Source organism: Nyctereutes procyonoides, unplaced genomic scaffold (assembly GCF_905146905.1).
Source record: "Nyctereutes procyonoides isolate TBG_1078 unplaced genomic scaffold, NYPRO_anot_genome, whole genome shotgun sequence".
Lineage (NCBI taxonomy): Eukaryota > Metazoa > Chordata > Mammalia > Carnivora > Canidae > Nyctereutes > Nyctereutes procyonoides.
This window is the reverse complement of record NW_026575122.1, coordinates 1410821-1427700: the sequence shown is the minus strand read 5'-3', so window position 1 is coordinate 1427700 and position 16880 is coordinate 1410821. Positions and strand designations below refer to the sequence as shown.

Sequence of the window (16880 nt, the reverse complement as noted above, 5' to 3'; positions counted from 1 at the left end):
GTCGCGCTCACAGGCCTTCAGGGCAATAGCCAATATCTATATGTTTAAGACAGAAGCTTAGTAATGAACCTATAACGTATGTTCATTTTAAAAATCAATCTTAGCTGTTTATAGATATTGGATAGTTTTATGTGATACCAATATCGCTATGTCACGGTAAGACTCAAACTGGAATTCTTATCACGCCAGGTGACAGGAAGTTACTGAAATGTATAGTTTGACTCAAGTAAATAATAATAATAAAAAAAAAAGTTGAATCCACAAAACACAATAAAGGGGGGTTTGTTTTCCTCAATGAGCGACCTGCTATGGACAGAAACCAGTAGGTTCCCTCAGCGCCCACTGGACACTGATGACATTTGTTTATATGTGATAATAGTGCGTGAACTCCCAGTATTTAATTGTAAGAAATAATTCCTTTTCCTTATCCACATTCATCTACTTTGAAAATCTATCTACAGCTGTAAGGGGTGGAAGTTGGGCACAATGAGGCCTGACCGTTCTCAAATGAGTTGTACTCATGAGCCAAATAACACCTATTGTAAGCACAATTAATAGTCTTTTTTTTTAAAATTAATAGTCTTTTTAACAGCCACTCCTGCCTACCCAAGATATTCAGAATTTCATTGTGACATCAAAAGAATCACTAATAAAAATGCCAATAGTGTGCAACTGCCATAGGTAGTATTCCTGTAGGGATAAATACTATTCTTTGAACAATACTGTGCTTTTTGTTCAATAATAGGACTTGCTCTAAAACTCATGAGAGGCGGGCTACCAGAAGTCCTCAACTGTAGCTTCACGATACAATTATCAGATCATAGTGAAATCACCATCATTTTGTAATAAGTGAGGCTCCTTCAATGGCTGTGATAAAAACTCCAGATCTTTACCAATTTATTGGTTTAGCAGAGATGAAAATATAGCTATTGTCACCATTAAAGAAAATCCAAATATAACATTTCGAAAGCAAGAGGAACAATTTTAGTTATTGGTAACAACTCATTCCAAGTTCCCAAATGTTGGTAAATAAGAACAAACATGAACATGATATTTAGAGCTAGAAAAAGTAGGTTCAAAATCTCACTAATCTTGGCTGATTAGGTTTATTGAAACTAAATAATCCCATTTATAAAAGGAGATTAATAATGCCTACTATTGGAAGGTTATACTAAAAACAAACAAACAAACAAACAAACAAACAAAAACCTCCATTGAAAAGTGGGCAGTTCTTAGAAAACAATGTAAGAGAGAATTACCATATGACCCAGCAATCCCAATTCTGAGTAAATATCAAAAAAAAAAAAAATTGAAGGTAAGATCTTGGAGAGAGATTTGCATGCCCACGCTCATAGCAGCGTTTCTCGCAGTAGCTGATGCGTGGAAGGCATCCACGTGCCCGTCGGTAGATGAAGGGATGAATCAACGTGGTCTGCACACACAAGAAATATTATCTGCTCAGCAATTAAAAGAAAGAAAATCCTGCCATTTGCAATAACGTGGATGAACCTTGCAGGCATTAACGCTCAGTGAAATAAACCAGCCACCGAAAGACAAAACCACACGATTCCACTCACAGAAGATACCCAAAGCCGTCAAATTAATAGACAACAGAAAATAAAAGGGTGATTGCCAGAGGCTGGGAGGGGGCAGATTGGGGAGTTGCTGTGTAATACGTAGAGCTTCAGTTTTGCAAGATGAAAACGTTCTGGATAGTGGTGACGCGCAGTGTGGATACATTCAGCACTAGTGGATTATGTACTTGAAATGGATATGGTCAATGGTGCATCATGACTTTTTTTTTTACTACAATTAAAAATAAGATACTTCTTAAAGATCATGCTAAATGGAATAATAAAGCACCTGGCATAGCAGACCTCCCAGAACTGTATTACGGACCGGGAAGCATTATGGTGCAGTGAAGCAGAGGGTATGGTGCTGAGTGAAATAAGTCCATCAGAGCAAGACAATGATCGTATGACCTCACTCATGTGTGGGATTTAAGAAACAAAACAGGGGATCTGGGGGGAAAGGAGGGGAAAATACAGACAAAATCAGAGGTGGGGAGCAAACATAATAGATTCCTAACCATAGGAAACAGACTGAGGGTCGCTGGAGGGGCGGGGGAGGATGGGGTCACTGGGTGCCGGGCCTCAAGGAGGGCACCTGATGGACTGAGCACCCGGTGTTACGTGCAACTGAGGAATCACTGAACTCTGCCTCTGAAACTACCTCTACCTCTAAAGAGTTGCATATTTAAATAGTGTGACTTTAAAATCAACGTTTCTAATGAAAGAGTCACAAAAACGTAATATCGGATGTATTTAATTATCCCTGTTTAACAATAAGAACGATGACATTGGCTAAAAACACTCAAAGCACACAAATGCCACCTAAAAAAGGAATCTACCTCTCTCAAATTCTAAAGATTTTTTTTTTTATGTGCGATTACTTTTAAAACTATTAAACGGGCCAATGAAGTATCATGGTGCCATTTCCAAAGGAAGAAATAAAAATGTATATTGGGCCCTAATCCCTAGATTCTAAGTAGACAAATCAGCTGTAAATGCTCAGAAGTGGGAGCCAATTTTCTTACGTTATTTCCTGGATAAAGTCAGCAGCTTGCAAGTAGGATACCGAGAGTCAGGTGATCTCCTATGGAAGAATGTGGAGGCAAGCATCACCCTTCGGAAGAACTTCTATGACTTAAAGGCAAAACGGGAAAAATATATTAATACAAAATAAGACAAAAGGCAAAGTGGTTTTATGAAGAATCTTTACCTCTCTACCTCATGTATTTGTATGTTATGTTACTAATTATAAGACATTCTAAGTGTCAGCAAAAGATTAAGCAAAAATCACCTAATTGCTTGTAAAATAATTGAGCCATGAATAAATAAATAAATATATATATATATGAAAGAAAAATAAATACTAAAGTTTTCATTTTGCGAGTATGAGGAAGGATTCAAGAAACTCTTAAAAAGTAAAAGAAACTCAACAAAACAGTGCAATTTACTATCTCGACTTAGGATCCAGTCAAGGAGCTCGGCCATCCACGACATCAAGAAACAAACTCAAAGGCATGAAGCTCCTATGGAGGCTTCCGGAAAAATCTTACTTTGCACATCATCTTGCAACTCCCCCTCTCTCCGCCCCCAATATACGAATGTTAAGGAGATTATTTCCTTCCCTTCCGGGACTAAGCTGCATGGATCCAGCAGCAGCGTCATCTCCAGTATCCCAAGAAAAGGAACTGTGCATTAATCATTCTTCCCCCTTTTTTAGTTTTTCCCTGCATTATAGGCAATACAACGTGGTATAGAGAGGAGCCTGTCTTACAACTAAGGGGAACAACAAGTTAATTCTAATTCTTTCCCACCAATCACTTTACCTATCTGGAACCACGACCAAAGATCCAATAAATAAATAAATAAATAAATAAATAAATAAATAAATAAATAAATAAGTAAATAAATAAATAAATAAATGGTCTCGCAGAAGGTAAGATAATGCTCAATGACTTCCCTAGGAACAGGACGGGTCACCAGATGAGGACAGCTGTCCATGTGGATGCTCGTGTTGGGTGTGACCTCGGCATGTCCTCTCAGGTCTCGGCGGCCAGCCCCCCGTGGGCTCCCACACCGGGACCCCTGGATACTGATGCGCCTGTTCTTCTCGGACTAGAGGCAGAGGGAATGTCTGAAAGTGGGGAGCGAGCAAGACAGAAGCAAGGCAAACAACAGAAATGGGCGAAAACTCCTTACGGGCACAGGCAATAATCCCCGGAGACGTGGAGATGCATGAAAGAAAGGGACAGAGGTCACCGGCAGTGTCCTGGAGGCGCCAGGCCTTGCCTCCTCTCCTCGACTGCTACTCCTTTCCCACCAGAGGTGACATCCATCCCGCTCGCTGTCGGCCGCTGTGGCCACGGCATGGAGCACACGTCCGTGACACACATGCAAGGCACGCGTGACCCCTGCAGGGAACTTGGAGGGCAAACTGCCTGCCCCGGGCTCTTGGCTCCTTCATGCTGGACGGGGACCGGCAACAGGGGACAGAAAACACCGAGAGCGGCCCTGAAACCGCAGCCCCGGCTGGCTCGCTTCGCCAAGCTCTCTTCACCTATCCCACGCCCGGGAAATAAAATTCTCTATTAGCTCAGGCGTGTTTGTTCCGCGCCCCTGTCCCGCAACACACCCACTGGCAAAGTCAGCGATGAATCTGGATTATCTCCGAAAGATCCGGACTCGTCACCCAACCGTTCAATGGAGTAGTTGAAAGGTGGGGAGACGGGGGTGTTTAACATCACACGGTAGGCGGCAGAAAGTATTTAAAGACTTCAGAGCAAAACTTTATAGGGTCAGAGAGGAACTGCCAGAAAAGCCTGGGCCAGGTGGGCTGAGGGAGAGCCACGATGCACCTAAGTACCCAGACTTACGGTCACCACCCTGCACGCGAACGTGCAACGGGGGCGCAGCATCCCCACGTTACTGCATTCTGGAACGTATGGACCACACCAGTTCTGGGCTTGAAACCTTATATTTCAGATGAAATTAAATTTTCATTGACATTACAGAACTGGGCAGAGGTCAGAAATGGAAACGGTCAGCAGGCAGCAACACGGCGCTAACTGCCTTTTCTGAAGGGCTGTCCGAATGGCCATGCACACTTGACACGATGCTCCTTTATTCACTGAACATTTCTCTAATGCTGACGCTGAGCCTGTCCCTATGCCAGTGCTAGCTGGACTCTAGGATTTATGTTTTTACGATGTATTTATTTATGAGAGCAAGAGAGAGTGAGCAGGAGCAGGAGGGGCGGAGGGAGGGAAAGAACCCCAAGCGGGCTCCACGCTGAGCCCAGAGCCCGACGCAGGGCTCCACCTCACAGCTCAGGACCCGATCCGAAACCCAGAGTCAGACCCTTAACCAACTGCACCACCCAGCACTCCCGCCCCCCCGCCCCCGGGGCTGTAGGATTTTCCAGGGAAAAGAGTCGATCATCCATAACTGCAGAGTCCTGAGCTTAGTGAGGAGCAGAATCTGTAAACTAGGAGAGGTAGAAAGAATAGATATAAAAAAAAAAAAAAAGGAAAGGGTTTTCCTACATGGAAAAATGCACATAAATACTCCAAGAGCTTATAGGGGTTGGGTGGTGTGTGGAGAAGGTTCACAGATCAGACTTAATTAGAAAATTAATACATAAAATATAATAATTCTAGCGCAGATCGTGAAAACTGAAGTCGCACAAGGATGCACATGTTACCCTGAGTCAGGATCCTGAGAGCTGAGAGCCGTCCCACCGCGGTCATCCTACGAGTGGGAAAGTGGGCACCTCGTGGCGATCGATGCACGATGTTCTGTTGGTGCATCGGGTGCAAAGCTCAAGCATGTGACCCCAAGTCAGCCGACTTCCCGTAAGAACCAGAAAGGCACGTAGTGACCACATGTGAAGCACCAAGGAGACGGTGCTGGCAACCTCTGAAATGCAGGGAACTTAACCAGGAGAAGAGAATCTCTAAGATCCCAAAACCATGATGGGTCACATACCTTGAAGACGCACACCGCCCCGCCACGTGCGGCTTTCCGTGCCTGCAAGTGCACCGGGATGCAGCCCCCCTTCCATTGGGACGCAGCCCTCCTTCCACCCGGGATGCACTCCCCCTTCTAGGAGGCTGCACTCCCCAGCGGCTCCCTACCAGCGCCAGAGCTGGAGACCTCAGAGGGTCACTACGTCCCTACAATGACTCTCTGCTGGAACGAACCCAAGCACATGGCCGGAATCCTATGCTCCATCCAGCTGGGGGCTGATAAGGTGACACCCCTTCTAGGGGACAGTCCCTTTCCAGAAATCAGCAGGTCCCCGCCTATTCTCTGACCTGCCTTCCTCACCTGACGTCTCCCTGGACGAAACCAATCTTAGATCCAGGCTGCAGCGCGCCCCCTGCCCACCTGGGACCGGGTGCCAGGGATGGGGCAGGATGCCACAGGGGGCCCAGCGCTTCCCTTACAGCCACTGCCTCCCCTGATCGACTCTTCAAATGACATAACCGGTTTGAACAATCACTGAATATAGAAAACTAGAGTCTGCTACGGTCTGTACCGGGCCTCACCTGCAAACCCGTGCACCAGATATGCCCTATACGCTTCCCTGGATTCCTACACAGAGTGTCCCGTAGTCATCAAAACACCAAAGGAGAATGAAAAAGATCAAAAGAGAGAAAACACCTGCGGGAAGAACGGTCAAGGGCAATCCCACGGGCTCAACTCAACAAAGTACAGGTAACGGCGACCACAGTTAAGAATGCGAGAAACACTACAAGTTCACTGTTTTAAAAATCAGAATTAGATATTCATTCTTGATGAAGGGTTCCTGAACGAAGAGAATGGCGCTTTAACCTCTCCAGTTTCTCCGATTTCTTATGACCCTTTATTTTTGTCACGTATTGCCGAAAAGTCAAGTGGTGGGGCTCCCCTTCCTCCTAACAACACACGCTCCGAAGGTAACCACTTCACAATACGCACGGATATGAAAGTGTCACGTCGCACAACTTAAATATCTACGATTTCATCAAGGATACCTCAACGAGGAAAATTAATTTTGAGAAAAGGCGCCACAAAGGACAGGCCCTCACGCTAAGGGTATCCGGACGGTCAGGAAACAGAACCGGGCGCGTTATAACTCTAAGTACCGCGGGAGAATTCTTTAAAGATTCTGCTTGAATTCTAACACCTTTTATTTTTTTTGAAATTTTTTTAAAGATTTATTTATTTATTTATGATAGAGAGAGAGAGAGAGACAGAGAGAGAGACAGAGAGAGAGAGAGAGGTGGAGGAGGGAGAAGCAGGCTCCGTGCCGGGAGCCCGACTCAGGACTCGATCCCAGGACTCCAGGATCGCGGTCTGGGCCGAAGGCAGGTGCTCAACTGCTGAGCCACCCGGGGATCCCATTTTAACGCCTTTCAAAGCACTGACATGCTTTACCTGGAGTAGGCCTAGGAACCCACTGTTCATTGGCTGACTGATAGCAGTAAAAGCTGATAAGACTCCGGGGGGGCTTTACTCGTCTGTAGCCACTAAGTGCCTCCCGCCCCCCAAATAAGCCGTAGGCTCTACTAGGATGAAACCTCAACTCAGATGTGAAAAGGAAATAAAAAGAAAAAAAAAAGTTAAGAAAGGTTATCTTATTATCCCAAATATCCAAATCAGGCATTTTAAAAAGTCAACTTCTAATGTAAATGCCTCTGAGACACTTAAACCTGTATTTTACGTGCTCACGATCCTTTACATGTCCTTTAGCTTAAGGTTGATTCCTTTTAAGGTCACATTGTAAAATAAATAATAATAATAATAATAAAATAATTAAAAAATAAATAAAGTCCCATTGTAAGACTTTATCATTGCTCTCAAGATACCCAAAGGGCTGTAAAAACTACATGAGGAATGAGCAGAGATAAGCTGATTGTGGGTTTAGCAAGAAGAATGGCAACCGGTTCTTGAAACAATGTTCAAAACGAGCCCCAGATTTTCATGTGTCTGTCTGGGAAGAGGCTGGGGTTGTGGTTATGATTTTAAGACTTGTTTTTTTAGAGGGGTTTGGGTTCACAGAAAAATTGAGAGCTTTCCCACACAGCTCGGGCCACCGCAGAAGCGCAACCTCCCCAGTTCCAGCCCCCCCACCCCACCCCCAGGTGCTCGTTCCTCACGGTGGATGAATCTGCATCCACACTCGGTCTACAGTTCACCTGAGAGCTATTACCCTGGGCTCCATCCAGCTGGGGGCTGATAAGGTGACACCCCTTCTAGGGGACAGTCCCTTTCCAGAAATCAGCAGGTTCCCGCCTATTCTCTGACCTGCCTTCCTCACCTGACGTCTCCCTGGATGACGTGCTTTCTATGGGTTTGGACAAACGTGTAATGATACGTATGACCCATCATACAGAGTATTGTCACTGCCCTAAAAATCCTCTGTGCTGCACCTGTTCATGCCTCCTCCCACCTACTACCTCCCCCCCCCCACCGGGGGAATTTTTACTGAAAAATAAATGTAATCAGAAGTATTTGCATGTCAATGCAGGGGTACGGTAGCTTTGTCATTTTGTGAGCTGAGATCAGCATGGCCATCACTGCCACTTACACGTTTATTATATTGCTTTCCACCATATACCATCTTTTTTTTTGTCATTCTTAATTACATGTACTTTAGTGAAGCCATAATACTCAAGATTGATAAAGGTATGATGTCACTCATCAATTAACTCATTGGCTTCTAAATTCCTTGCTCATTTTCACATGATTAAGGATATGATTTAATTGATTCATAAAACACAAATATTTGAAATGTGGACTATATAGGCCATTTGATTCAGAAGCTAATGATTTTTGTTTTCTTATAATGATCTCGATTTTCAATTCTCCTAATAGGCGTGTGTATATTTACACATGCTGAAGGAATTCGTCACACCTGTTCCGGGTAAAGGTATTACTCCCACAATTGCTCCACTGGGGAATCTTGTGTGCCTGATTTTACCACTACTCACTTAAACTAAAAAAAGAGTAAATGTCATGTGACCAGCCTATCTACTACATATAGCCTGTTGTTGGAAGTTTTTTGTTTGTTGCCTTTATCCTATTTTATTTATTTTTGGCTTTATTTTAAAATCACACAATTATACCCTGAACAAAACATTCTGGGTCCATCTACTACACTTATTTTTAAATGAGTTGACTTCTCTATATCTTTAAATTTAACTTTTTCTTAAAGCATAGGGGTCAGAATATCCACAGGAGTTTTTATACTAACAAATATATTAATGACTTTCAAAAGGATAAGTTTTCTGTCTATATAATGACGTTCTGTATACTTTAAAGGTCAACAAAACTTCACTCAAAGAGCACTCCTAGTATAAAGTGGTCAAAATTATTTGAAGTTTCTTCTGTGTTAAGCTTGACTTTGGTTTAATTATTTCTCTGTGATTTACATCGAGGAAATTGAGAAAATGATTCTTCAGCAGCAGGGCTTCCTATGTTCATCTATTCTCACATAATCCTTCCTATCCATGCTCCTCGTCTCTAAAACTGTATTACATATAACATAGTCATATATTTATATTGCACATAATATAAAAACTGCATTTATCTTAAAAATCATTCAATTAAAACATAATGGTGAAAAAATAAAAATAAATAAATAAACAAAAAACATAATGATGGATTGCATTTTCAAATATCACTCGAAATAGCTTCCAAATATAATTCAAAAGACGATACAGTTCAAAGGTTCACTAAGAAATCACTTGTAAAATAATGTTGATTGTGCAAAATAGTCACAAAAAGAAAGGTAAAGGTTAATTCTAACCTTGGTTATTGCGTAGGCATTCCAAAGCTTTTTTTTTTTTTTTTTTGGAAATAAAATTATATTTTTTATGGGAGAAAACTAAACAAGTACTTTGGTTAAATTGTTTCTAAAAGAAGAGGCTGATTTCCTGGTTTCTTTGCCTTCATCTAAACTAAGCAAATCTGTCACCTAAGATATCAATGCTGATGCAGAACATTTAAAGGTAGAGTCACGCAGCACAAACGTATTTCAAGCAATGCCTCACAACCACGGGCTTCCAGATGAAAATGAGATAAATTAACAGTATCTTAAAAGATACACGGAAAACAAAGTCATGAAGCCAATGATCCCCCAAAAAGGGAAAAACAATCTATACATTAGCAGGGCGGTGGATGGTCTAAATGCGCATCCGGATTATGCATTCTGAGTTGAGAAGTCTCGCATCCGCAGACATCTTATGCTAAATGAGCAACAGGTGGTTAAAAGCGGGGGGGGGGGGGGGGGGGGGGACACACTTCTCCATGCCCTCCAGAAGTTATTGTCACAAAAACATAATTATCTTACTAAGGAGGCAAGGCTACAACCTGATATACTTTTTAAATAGGTAATTATTATATTTTCATTATTTCATGTCCTTCAAAACATAACTGCTAAAAAAAATTCGCAAAATAAAATAAAATAAAATATCAGTAAATCCTTTAATTAACATATACTTTTAATGGATTCCCCCCCCCCCCACCAGACATCAAGTAAGAATAACTGAAAGTACTATGGCAGTGAAATGCCCTGCTCCGTGTCTATAGAAGCTGCCTAAACGATTCCTGGAATATTTCATTCTTTCAGCCAACCCAGCTTGCTTCCGCAGTTTAAAGCAAACATATTTACAAACTGCCCAAGTATGACTGGCCGCTGTTAATAATTCAAAAACGTAATTTGAATAAAGTAAGAGAACATTAAGATATTGAAGATTTAAAATATATTTTAGGGAAGAAAGCTTTTTATTTCAAAAATTTTCAAGCAGCCATTAAGACATAAGACGGCATTTTGTGAATCACGATTCAAATAGCGACAGAATCTTTAATTTTTTTTTTCCAAGTGATGTGATAAGCAGAAATTCTTCCCCAGGTTTAGGAATACCTCATTTGCTTGTTGGCTGTTTTTTTTTTTTTTTTTTTTTTTCCCATAGGTTTTTTGAGTGCAACTTTGTACTCAATATTAGCACAAAGTCAAATAGAGCCGGGGCGAAAGGGATGTCACGGAGCCACGGCACCAAGTTCGCGAGGAGCCCGGCCTTAGCCCGTCCAGCGGCAGGAGGGCAGCCCCACCTCTAGCACGCAGGAGCCTCCTCCAGGAACCCCTGCGCTCTCCGGTGCACCCCGGGGGGGGGACCCCCGCCCAAGGGCCCGACACACCTGGGGCTGAGGAGCTGGACGCCCCGCGGGGGCCCAGCAGGTGCACGCGCCTCGCTGCCAGGGGCCCAGCAGGTGCACGCGCCCCATCCCCCCCGGGGGGCCGAGCAGGTGCACGCGCCTCGCTGCCAGGGGCCCAGCAGGTGCACGCGCCCCATCCCCCCCGGGGGGCCGAGCAGGTGCACGCGCCTCGCTGCCAGGGGCCCAGCAGGTGCACGCGCCCCATCCCCCACGGGGGGCCGAGCAGGTGCACGCGCCTCGCTGCCAGGGGCCCAGCAGGTGCACGCGCCCCATCCCCCCCCGGGGGGCCGAGCAGGTGCACATGCCTCGCTGCCAGGGGCCCAGCAGGTGCACGCGCCCCGCTCCCAGGGGGCCCAGCAGGTGCACGCGCCCCGCTCCCCGGGGGCCCAGCAGGTGCACGCGCCCCGCTCCCAGGGGGCCCAGCAGGTGCACGCGCCCCGCTCCCCGGGGGCCCAGCAGGTGCACGCGCCCCGCTCCCAGGGGGCCCAGCAGGTGCACGCGCCCCGCTCCCCGGGGGCCCTGCAGGTGCACGCGCCCCGCTCCCAGGGGCCCAGCAGGTGCACCGCCCGCCCCGCCCGGGTCCGCGCATCTCCGCGCCGCCGTCGGGGTCCGCAGGACAGTGGGGGGCGGTCACCCGCCGCGGGATCCCCCCTCCCCGCCCCGTGACACTCGCGGCCGGGGCGCGGAGGGGAGAGGACCGGCCCGGCCCGCAGGTTCGCGCCCCCCCGCGCCCCGCCCCGCGGGAGACGCCGTCTGCGCTCCAGTTGCGGCCGCGGCTCGGTGCGCGGTGCCGCCGCCTCCCGCCGGGCCCCTTCCCAGCGCCCCTCAAACTCCTTCGGGGCCGTCAGCAACGGGATGGAGCCGAGTTACTGCAGCCCCAGCTCCGGCCCGCGCACCTGCTCAGACCGCTCGGAAGTTACGGGGAGCAGCCGGCGCTCCGCGTGCGACCCCTGCGGGCCGGGGGCGGGGACAGGTGGGGGACGGGGGGGCGGGGACAGGTAGGAGATGGGTCTGTGCGGGGACAAGGGATGGGGGACGGGGGCGGGGTGGGGACGCGGGGTGCAGGGTCGGGACCGGGGTGCGGGGCAGCGGCCGACCCCTCCACTGGGGCGGCCCCGGGAGCCTTCCCAGGTCGCTGGCCGGGCGGGGTCGGCGGAACCGCAACTTCCCCAGCCCCGGAGTCCCGCGGCCCCCAGGTCCCCGCGCCCCCCATGTTCTCGGGACCCCCCAGGTCCTTGCAGGTCCCCGCTCCCCCCCAGGTCCCTGCTCCCCCCCAGGTCCCCGGGACTCCCAGGTCCTCGCAGGTCCCCGCTCCCCCAAGTCCCCGCGCCCCCCCAGGTCCCCGGTGCGCCCCAGGTCCTCGCAGGTCCCCGCGGCCCCCCAGGTCCCCGGTGCGCCCCAGGTCCCCGCAGGTCCCCGCGCCCCCCCAGGTCCCCGGTGCGCCCCAGGTCCCCGCAGGTCCCCGCGCCCCCCCAGGTCCCCGGTGCGCCCCAGGTCCCCGCAGGCCCCCGCGCCCCCCGCTCCCCCAGCCCCGAGCGAGCGCCGCGGCGGCCCCGGGGGGCGAGCGCGCCCTGCTGTCCGGGGAGGGGCTGCGCGCACTTACGTCTCGGAATCTGTTCCACTGTCCGCCCTCGCGGTCGTACTGGGAGACCGTGGTGAGCCATTGTTTATCGTCCAGGAAATTGCCGCCGTCCGGCCGCCCCCCGGCCGCAGCCCCCGCCGCCGCGGCCCGAGCGCACCAGGCGGCGGCGCAGACCCACAGCACGGCCGCCACCTTGAGCATCTGCGGGAGGAGACACGGGCCGGGCGGGGCAGCGTCAGGCGGGGCGGGGGGTGCAGGGGGTGCAGGGGTGCGGGGTGCAGGGGTGCGGGCGGGCTGCGGGGGTGCACCGACCCGCGCCCCCTCCCCCCGCTCGCACGCGCGCGGCCCCGCGGCCCCGGGGAGGGGCAGGACAGGCGGCGCGCGGAGGAGGGAGGCCCGGCCGCGGCGGCCCGAGCGAGCGGACGCTGCCTCCCCGCGCCTCACCTTGCGGCGGCCTCCGCCTCCGCCTCCGCCTCCCGCTCCCGCTCCCGCTCCCGCTCCCGCTCCCGCCGCCCGCGCAGCCCGCGCAGCCCGCGCCGCCGCCTCCCGAGCAGCCGCTCGCGCCGCCGTCTGGAGCGCTCTCCGGCTCCCGCGCGCCCGCCGCTCCTCCGCTCCCCGCCCTCCTCCCCCCTCCCCCTCCCCCTCCCCTCCCCTCCCCTCCCCCCCGCGGCTCCCCCTCCCCGCACCCCCCCCCCCGCGGCTCCCACCTTCCCTCCGGCCGCGAGCTGCAGTGGACTCGGGCGGCGGCGGGCGCGGCTGCGGCGGTGGCGGTGGCGGCGGCGGTGGCGGTGGCGGTGGCGGTGGTGCTGGCGCAGGGCCGTCGTGGGCCGCAGCCCCCCCCCCGGGACGCCGCCCGCCCCGCGACCCGTCCGCGGCCCGCAGCTGCGCGCTCGGACCTGCCCCGGGAGCGCCACGCAAACTTCGCGCCGGAGCCCGCGGACCTCGTGGGCTGAGCCGGCCCGACCCGCCGAGGCGCGCGGAGCCCTGGGGCGCGGCCCCGACGGCGGGCCCAGCCGGGATGCCCGGCCCGGTCCGCACCTGCGCCCCCGCACCTGCGCCCCGCCCCCGCCCCGCCTCCGGGACACGGTCCACACCTGCCGCCCCTCGCACCTGCTCCCCGGCACCTGACCCCCCAGCCCCCCGCCGGGATCCCGGTCCACACCTGCCGCCCCCCCGCACCTGCTCTCCCACACCTGCCCCCCCAAACCCCGCCGAGACCCCGTCCACACCTGCCGCCCCCGCACCTGCTCCCCCACACCTGCCCTTCCAGCCCCCCGCCGGGACCCCGTCCACACCTGCCGCCCCCGCACCTGCTCCCCGGCACCTGCCCCCCCAGCCCCCCGCCGGGACCCCGGTCCACACCTGCCGCCCCCGCACCTGCTCCCCCACACCTGCCCTTCCAGCCCCCCGCCGGGACCCCGGTCTACACCTGCCCCCCCCCCGCACCTGCCCCCCAGCCCCCCGCCTAGACCCCGGTCCACACCTGCCGCCCCCCCGCACCTGCTTCCCGGCACCTGCCCCCCCAGCCCCCCCGCCGGGACCCCGGTCCACACCTGCCGCCCCCGCACCTGCTCCCCGGCACCTGCCCCCCCAGCCCCCCGCCGGGACCCCGGTCCACACCTGCCGCCCCCGCACCTGCTCCCCGGCACCTGCCCCCCCAGCCCCCCGCCTAGACCCCGGTCCACACCTGCCGCCCCCCCGCACCTGCTTCCCGGCACCTGCCCCCCCAGCCCCCCGCCGGGACCCCGTCCACACCTGCCGCCCCCGCACCTGCTCCCCGGCACCTGCCCCCCCAGCCCCCCGCCGGGACCCCGGTCCACACCTGCCGCCCCCGCACCTGCTCCCCGGCACCTGCCCCCCCAGCCCCCCGCCTAGACCCCGGTCTACACCTGCCGCCCCCCCCCCCCGCACCTGCCCCCCCAGCCCCCGCCTAGACCCGGGTCCACACCTGCCGCCCCGGCCCCCCAGCCCCGCGCCCCGCCGCCGCCTAGCACGCGGCCGCCTGGGGCTCAGCGGGGACAGCAGGGAGGCGGGGGGCGGGGGGCGGGGGGCGCGGGGCGGGGGGCGGGAGGGCAGGCCTGGGCGCGACCCGCAGACCCGCCGGAGCGCGGGGCACGTGACGAGGCCTGGGCGTCGCCGCCCTCGGTTCCCGCTGCTTCGGCCAAACTAGCACGTGCGGCAGGTGCGGCCCGCGAGGCCCCCGCAGCCCCAGCGCCCAGGTGCACCCCCCTCCCCCCTTCACCCCCCCCCCCGTGCGCGCAGCCCCAGCCGCGGTCGCGAGGCCCGGGAGGACGGAGGGCACGCGGTCCGCCTCCTGGGACTGCAGCATCATCTCAAGGGAATGTATATTTGCGGGATTCGTGAATTCGATGAAAGAAAAAAAAAAAAGAAAAGAAATTTCCCTGGAAGGCCCCGGGTTCGGCTGCCAGGAGGGGGAGGGGGGGAGGGGGAGAAGGGCTGCAGGTGCGGCTCATGGGCGCCCGGTTGCTGGAGAGTCGCGGCAGGTGACTCGTTCCCGGGTATGTTGGCTTCAGCCTCGTCACAGCCGCGAGGCCGGTGCTTCAGAACATTCGGATTCTTACCCGGGACAGACACCGTGACCCTGACAGCTGGGAGGCCCGTGCTCCGCGCCCCTGCGCCCCGGCCTCCCCTCTCGACCTCCAGAGGCAGAGGCGGAGCGTTTTGTCCTCGGTTCCACCAGAGTGTCCAGGCACCTCGACACCTCAGGCTTGGTTGATTTAAATCTAATGCAAAAAGCACAGAAATCCCGCCTCAGTCGAGATTAGGGCGCACGGCACAGGCGCATGGGTGTCGGGTGCAGGGTGACCCTGCAGGCTTCCAAACTACCTTCTGAACCTCTGTGAACCCCTGCGTGAAAGGAGGCGGCTTGTCCCCCGTCAGCTCGTGGCTGTGGAGCAATGTCCCCACGCCCGGGCCGCACCCCGGCGGGCAGCAGCTGCGCTCGGGCACCGGAGCGGCCCGGCTTGCCCTGCCTGTGCTTGTCCCTTACCCCGGGAGATGAGGCCGTCCCAGGGCAGCAGGCTTGCCGCCACCTGCGGTCCCACAGTGGGGAGTCACGGGGAGCTGGGGGTGCAGCTGTGGGGGGCACCTGCAGCCCGGGCCCGGCTCCCCGGCCTCTACCGCCTGCCCAGGCCGGGCCGGGTGGGGCCGAGCTTGCAGGCCCTTGGCAGTGAGAGCAGGAGTCCAGGAGCGGCCTGCCCCGCCGGGGAGTCGGGAAGCCTCCTTCCAGCCCCCCTAACCCAGGGCCCGGGGCTTCGAAGACGCTTTCAAAGCGTCAATGACCCTGAGACAATCCACGCTTGAGCTAACCGCTTGGTCGCAGGGAGCGCCCCAGTGGAGGTGGCCTGGCCGGCCAGGCCCGGGTTAGGGGAGGTGAGGCCCGGGAGGCGGGGAGGAACCAGGCCAGCCGACTGGGTCCCCAGCACCCTGACTCCCGGCCGCCTCCCAGCTTTCCGGGCACTTCCCTGGGGCACTGGGAAAGCCGGGGGGCCGCAGGGCTGCTCAGGGTGAGCAGAGTAAGACACCGGCACCACCAAGAAGCAGGTAGAGCTTGCTCTGTGTTCTGGATCCTTCTGTATAAAATTGAAACTCCCAGCAGGACAGCGGTCCGCAGATCCCCAGGCCCTGTGTGTCCTTCCGTGGCGGGCACCCCAGAACCACTGCCCCGCGCCCCTGGAAGCCGGTGTGGGGGCCGCGCCCAGCTGGAACCGAGCCCTGGATTTGTCTCCTTGACCTTTCAAGTCTTGCTGTGCGACGCATGAAGTTACTCAACCAACGTCTATTACCAAATATGTGCAAGATACTTCAGTAGAGATTATTTTTATATCAAATCTGGTTTTTTTCTCTTGCTTTTCTTACCCTCATTTTTAGGTCTAGCATAGTTTTAGAACAATAAATGTGGAGTATGTGGTGACAAGGGGTCCACTTATCACTCCCTGTGGGACTGGGATCCATAGAGACTTAATGGAACTCCCGATCTTTAGTCTCACGCGCACACACACACACACACACACGCACACACAATGACTAGCCCAAGTCTTCGCACCGTCCTGCCCCAGGCCCTTTGCAGACGTGACCCCCTTTATTCGTCCCAGCTTGCTGGGGATCCCACAGCCGGTCCCCACGGAGGATTCCTGAGGGCCTAGGAAGTCCTCAGGGGAGATGATGCTTCCAAGTTGCCCTTCGCTCTCTGTGGAGCCTTCTCGGTGTGGGTCTTCGTGTTCTTCGCCCCGCTGCCCCCCTATCTTTCCTCCCCCGCTTGTACATCCGTTGACCTTCACCTGGGTAAGAGGGAGGACTCCCCTCGCGGCAGCCAGAGACAGGGATGCTGAGGTCAGGGGGCGAGCTGAGCTACGCCGGAGGGGCCTGCACCTCGCTGCGGAGCGCTTGGCCCCCGCCCAGATGGCCGTGTCCACCCAGACCCGCGGTGACAGTGGCAGCGCGCCTGGACCCAGCAGCCCGAGCACCTGCTGGGCTGGGAGAAAACTAACCACACCTGCCCCCCCCCC

General features: G+C 54.3%; 1 protein-coding gene across 3 annotated transcripts in view; it reads right to left on the bottom strand.

The window, feature by feature from the left end:
- SPOCK3 (SPARC (osteonectin), cwcv and kazal like domains proteoglycan 3) overlaps nucleotides 1-13162 on the bottom strand; it is a 409070-nt gene extending 395908 nt beyond the window's left edge. For 2 of the 3 annotated variants that reach the window (XM_055336503.1, XM_055336504.1), the window contains exons 1-2: nucleotides 13059-13162; nucleotides 12373-12552 (exon numbers count right to left, since the gene is read on the bottom strand). In XM_055336503.1, coding sequence (XP_055192478.1) covers nucleotides 12373-12552 — 180 coding nt within the window. In that variant the 5' untranslated portion in view covers nucleotides 13059-13162. Of the gene's footprint in view, nucleotides 1-12372; nucleotides 12553-13058 lie in introns of those variants that run through there. The other variant, XM_055336505.1, reaches the window with a different exon arrangement.
- Nucleotides 13163-16880: the final 3718 nt, after the last annotated feature.